Genomic DNA, 6,069 nt, shown 5'->3' on the forward strand with positions numbered 1-6,069 from the left:
CTAGGAATAACAGCTATTGTGCAGCACTGTTATTAAATTTTATCACTCTAGAGGAGTGAAGTTGCAGAGGCGAGCTGTCCGAAGTCTTGTATCTGTGGTGGAGTACATGCTGTGTCATCTTCCTCTTCCTTTAAGCAATATATGAGTGACTGGTGGGTGTGCCTGCAGTGTGGTATTGACAGATCTGGCCCTGTCACTTGTCTTGTGTCAAGAAAGCCTGTGGGAGACAGGAAGTCGGGCTTCAGAGTGGACAGAAAACAGACATCTGACCACAGTGGCAACCTTGATCCCAGAAAACACTGAACAACTGCTTGCAACTCTCTCTGGATCTCTTAGAGCCCTGTTTGTTACTGATTCAACCACGTAACCACCTTTGTTTTGAATGTTATTGACTCTCAGTAAAAAGAAAGCAAAAGTCTAAGCAAAGACAAACAAATCGTATTCAAGTAAAAATATACAATATATTTGAACTATAAACTTTTACAGAATGTCTTGGACATTTAGCTTTACACATACTATACATAAGGGTCCAACAAGGGTCACTTTCATATTCTTGTTGATTTAAAAAAAAATGTTCCCATGGCAACCACATTTTATGTACATCTTTATAAACATACCAAACAAAACAGCCCTTGGGAGCACTTTAAGAGGCCATGATGAGATACAGATGCCTTGTATAAAAATCCCTGAAAATGTCTCACTGTGAGGTAAGAATACACTGGTCAATCTCATTTCCTTTTATGCCCTTTCATTCATCAAACTCATTCATTTGTTCTGAGATGAGACGGGCGACAAAGCACAGCTAATTACACGTCATCTTTCTCGAAACATTACGTTTTCGTCAGAAGTAGCTGCAGACTGAAGAAGGTTGGATTAAAAAACAAGGTGGACGTGTACTTGTTCATAAACTGAATACTTACATACTTGTTCCTTTCAACTGACTAAAAGGATACTCCTACACGTTATACCTATAATTTCATGTTAAGGTATGGTCAAGGCCTCACCAACAACAGGTTATATGATGTAAAGGTTACAAGAAAAAACCTTGATAGAACAAAGTCCCATGCAAATAATGCAGCTTTGAGCAACAAGACGTACAGGGAGCGTTTTTGAAGGATAACATATTCAAACTTTGATATTTTGCGATAAAAAATATCACAGTTAAAATATATATATACACAGAACAGGCTGCCAGAACTTACGTGTAAAGTCTAATAATGTTTAGCAGAAATTTGTGAAAGTGGAAGAAGAAAATATTTATAATGTATTTAAATACTTATATAAGAAAAACTGGACAGTAATTCAAGGTGGGATTGCCGCAGTAGCCATTTCCCCCCCCATCAGCTTAGGTAACCCCCCAAAATATCTCATATTGGTTCAAAGAAAACATTCTAATTGGCCAAAGACTTTTTTTTTTAGACCATCAAGGCAATATTGATGACTGATACAAATACAGGAACATCCATTGTACAGCTGGTGAATAGCAAATAACAGTCAAAGAGCAATGCTAGAGAAATGTCCTGTTATTATGGCTGTACATGACCATTCATTAATACCATGTATGTCACATACCAAAAGTCATCATTGTGTTAGATATTAAGGCATTGAGACTGGATCTAACAGAGTATGTTTTCTGCATATAGGAGTAGTTCCTTTTGGTGCAGAAAAACTGTAACTGACGTACTATAAATATCAGCCATCTGAAAGGCTCAGAAACCTCAGAGTCACCTCAGGAAACCACAAAAAAAAAGGCTGTTCTATCACATCTCATGTCGACTCCAGCGTATCTAGCTGAAAGACATTGTGATTGGTTGGTGTGGTGAAAAAGAGCTGCTCCTGGTTGGTAGAACAGTTGTCACAGGGACTGTGCAGCCCCAGAGTTCTCTCAAAGTCCAAGAGCTGACCCATGAAGTTGAAGTTTGGCGAAATGTTAGACTTCTTCCTCTTGACAAAGTCGTAAGCATCATTCAGAGAGAGGTGGAGTCTCTGCATCAGGTAGGCCACAGTGACGGTGACTGAGCGGCTGATGCCGGCCAGGCAGTGGACCAGGATGCCACATTGCTTTGACCTAGCCTCGTCTGTGAGAGAAAAGGTAGACTAAGGTCAGCATAACTCTTTGGTTATTTTAGTTATCAATGCCGTGTCTGCTTTTAACAAAACAAACACAGCATACCTAAGACCCGGTTACTTGCCAAAATTAGCAAGCAACCTCAATCTAAACAACACAACAAAGCTTGGCAACCCAGCAACCTGAAATCCAGACAAAGCGTGTAATAGACACGCCGGTCCACTGTATCCAATTCATGCTTTGCCTCTCCAAAAACTGAAATGTAGTTGTCGCAATCTGCAGTAACAGCAGAGGCAGATATTTTATATCAAGCCAACATGAAAATAATCACCAGAAAATGTTTAGACAGACATTAATAACACATTAACATCCATATAGATATTAGCTTAAACGACTCTAAAGATTAAGGGAATGTACTTGATACGTTTTTTGCTCACTAACTAAATATATTATCTCCCCCAACTGGTAATGCAATGTCTACATGTAGTAATGCAACTTCTGCCATTGTCTCAATTTCATGTTTTGGAAAGGCAAAGCGTGAAATTGACACGATGTCTGTTTTACACATTGGCATGATACTGGGTTGAACCCTTTCATCAAACACAGGACAGGGTGGAAACAACTTTTCCTTCCTCATTCTGGTTCATGATGCAGAACCGCAGCCACCAAACAAACAAGCGAAAAGCTGCGGTTTCAGGTGCAGTGACGGGAAGAGACGCAAAAGCAAAATTAAAACAGCGTTGCGATGCTGCTAGAAACAAAACAAAAAAAGGAGGACGTTCTCTTCCAAGGTTGCTATCCTGTATAAATGTGATAATACTGTCTAACACCTGAGAGCATCATCTTTAATCACCCACTAAACTCCCACCTGTCCAACAAGCACATTTGAGAACCAACTGAGCTAACTAATGGATAGCTCAAGCATGCTCATTTGTTATTTTATTATTAATAATAAAAGAAACAAAAGAAATAAAAGTAAATCCCTCATTTGTTTGTGTTTAATCCCACGAACAAAAGCTGCCAAGCCTACTTGAACTTACAACCTACTCTCACATGACACGCCTTGTAGCAAAACAAACTAAACTTTCTGAAAAGTGAGTCTCCGAGTTTTTTTTCCAACAAAACCAATATCTGAGTTACTCACCTATAAATGATATTGCCTCTGGAAAGAACTGGGACAGGTTCTGACTCCAGTGGTCCGAAATGGGGATCTGTTTGTACCTGAAGTGTCCATCATGCTCAAACATGTTGGGGAGATTGGGTGTGACATTCAAGATGTACTTGATGTTGTACTGGCCCAGCACATCTAGGTTAGTGGAGTCTTTGGCACAGCCCAGAAAAAGGTAGGGTAGGATTTGGACAGGGAAGGCAGGCTGATTACTCGGAATGGGGCTCTCCTCGGACTCTGTGGCACTGGTAGGCTCGCGATCAGACTCCCCGTCAGAACAATCGGAGCTGATTCTGAGATTTCCGAAGCCCAGAACAGACACTGGTGGTGAGGAGCTGGGACAGGAGCTGTCCAAGAGGGTCTCACAGTGCTCTGGGTACTCCGTGTGGAACTTTACAAACCCACCTGGACAAGAGCCAAAGACACAAACAAGTCACATATACACATTTAAATCATTTTTTTTTCTTAAAGTGCAACCTTATATAAAAGTTTATTTAAACCACATATCAATGGAAAATCGCTGCAGGGTGTTGAGACTGGCAGTACTGTAAAGACCCCCCAAAGAGGCCATTCATGAAATGCATGCCTGTTCCTGCTAGAGCAAAACATGGCGCAGCCATTTTGGAATTTTAATTGAGAATCTCAGCAGTGACACACAAACTTCTGAACAAGCTTCAAACCGCAAACACACAGCACAGGATGAACATCTGCGCAGGACTAACATTTACGTTTGTATAGCGCAATAAACATTTACAGTTTCGTTTTAAACCCCAGAAGCTAAAAAAGGAAACCTCACAGTTAAAAAAAAACCTCACAGTGTCCCAACTTCTGCTCCACCGAGGGAAAAAAATCATTTCTTTGCCTTTACCTCTTATAATAAAGTTTTGCTACTGTTGGGCCAAATCTTACTTTACAAATTTACCTTAAAGGAAACGTATGCGCCGTGAGGCATTTTTTATCCTTATGAACTCAATTACAAGTACAGAACATTTGCATACACAGTTCTCTGTTTGTTGTTTGTTTATTTTAACGGCAAAACTATTTACCTTCCAGATAATACGCTGTACAGCCGTCTTCCCACAGTTTCTGAAGAAGCAGACCCAGAACCGACGTCGGAGTCCCGCTGTCCTGCCAGCCCACGGAGCACTCATCGTACAGAAGGACCGTGTCCGTCTTGCACCGTCTCATGAACTTCTCCTTATCCTCGTGGTTGGGAATGATAGCCCGGATAGGTATGTTTCCCTTTCTGAACCTCCGGAGCATCAGCCCCGGAATGGCCAGGTTTATGGCGGTCTCTATATGGGATGATTCATAAAGCTCATGTGAACGGCAGTCCAGCAGGAGGAGAGAAGTGCCCCCGGACTCTAACTCGAGTTGCAGCCATTCCACGCTTTTACTCGGCGTCACATTAGACATATCGGAGTCAATAGCATACTACTCGCAAGTGCAAACACTAACTACATAGTCCACCGATCGACGAAAAAAAACAAACAAACAAAAAACAAAATAAAAGAATAGAAAAAAAGCCCTACATATCACCCGGGAAAAAAGACGTTAAATGTTGCCCCGCCAGTTCGTGGTGCTTCTGCTTGAGCGAAGAGATTTCCCCTTTTTCCTCTTCTCTATTTCCATCAGTCAGTGAGTCTGGTCTGCCCCCAACAAAGCAAAGACTCATTGGAGACCTATTTGCACTTTAATTTACGAGACACACGTTTAAATGTGGACGCTTTGTGGCCAATAGTTTCTTCATCAACTTCAACTGCTCCACATCGTATCCGGGGCATCCATGCGCATTCTCTTCTTACCATTCCGATGCATGCATGGGAGGTTGTTTTTTTTTTAGTTGACAGTAGAGCAACTCAAGAGGGAGGAGTTTTATCCTTACGATTTAAAGTCATAGCGGAAATATAGCAAAGTTTGTTACGACCAAGTCTCAATGAAACCACTTTTTGTCAATCGCCGTATCATGAGCGAAACATTTCTTTGCGATTTTGTAACATTATAGCGAGTTTTTATTTAGAAGGGAGCTGTTGGCACTCGGTATTATTACATTTTAGTAACACTGGGCGATTTTTATTATTTTCTAAAGTATATTTCCCCCCACCCTTTGAGAACATGTAGGTTAGTATAACAGATATATTTGCGCATTTGTACCTTGAGGTCTAACTTATCCTTTGAGATGCTTAGAACTGAGGTGGAACTGCAGTGGTCCATATAATGCATTATTATTGTAGCATTATCTCTTGGTCACAGCCACGTTCCCCTGACCAGTGTGGAATTTTCTGTGGGACCTTCATGATACCCCTTTGAAACCGAAATCCAATGATATACTGCACTGTAGCTGTCACTATGCAGTACAGTCCAGTTCATTACATAGACTGTAGTGTGTGGTGCAGTATTTAAGATTAAAATCACACCCTTCAGGAGGAAAAAAACAAAAATGAGATTAATTCAGACACTTTTAGCTGGTGATTCATGTAGTTACATAATATTTGTGTTATCTTTCATGATGATAATATTCATAATCAGATTGGACACACCCCTGAAGGTGGAAATAGAAAAAAATTCACACCTCTTCCCTTTAAACTAATTTCCTTAAATTTAAATATCATGGGGACTGCTAAGTGTGCTGTCGTGCTTTACTAAAAAGCACAACAGCACGGTCCTCCAAGACATTGCCATAGTACATCACTGGTGTATAATAATGCAGGCGGATTGGGAGAAATAAGAGAAGGGAAAGGAGAGAGGGAGAGGGTGATGCGTGCAGTGGGAACCCAGCCATGCAGCTCATCCGTCTGCACACGTGAGTGGGGGGACACACAGATGTGCAGGG

General features: G+C 41.1%; 1 protein-coding gene across 1 annotated transcript; it reads right to left on the reverse strand.

The window, feature by feature from the left end:
* Positions 1-441: 441 nt before the first annotated feature.
* On the reverse strand, positions 442-5,061 carry LOC101473092 (dual specificity protein phosphatase 7). The gene is made up of 3 exons (XM_004546184.2): positions 4,283-5,061; positions 3,213-3,641; positions 442-2,078 (listed from the first exon to the last, which is right to left on the reverse strand). The coding sequence occupies exons 1-3, from the start codon at positions 4,650-4,652 to the stop codon at positions 1,768-1,770; spliced, it is 1,110 nt and encodes a 369-aa protein (XP_004546241.1). The 5' UTR covers positions 4,653-5,061; the 3' UTR covers positions 442-1,767.
* Positions 5,062-6,069: the final 1,008 nt, after the last annotated feature.

Source organism: Maylandia zebra, linkage group LG20, assembly GCF_041146795.1.
Source record: "Maylandia zebra isolate NMK-2024a linkage group LG20, Mzebra_GT3a, whole genome shotgun sequence".
NCBI classification, from domain to species: Eukaryota; Metazoa; Chordata; class Actinopteri; order Cichliformes; family Cichlidae; genus Maylandia; species Maylandia zebra.

Coding starts and splice junctions, on each gene's coding strand:
- LOC101473092 (XM_004546184.2), bottom strand. CDS start 4,652: ATGTCTAATGTGACGCCGAGTAAAAGCGTGGAATGGCTGCAACTCGAG. Junction 3,642..4,282: donor TACAGCGTATTATCTGGAAG/GTAAATAGTTTT, acceptor GCTCTTGTCCAG/GTGGGTTTGTAAAGTTCCAC. Junction 2,079..3,212: donor AGAGGCAATATCATTTATAG/GTGAGTAACTCA, acceptor TTTCTCTCACAG/ACGAGGCTAGGTCAAAGCAA.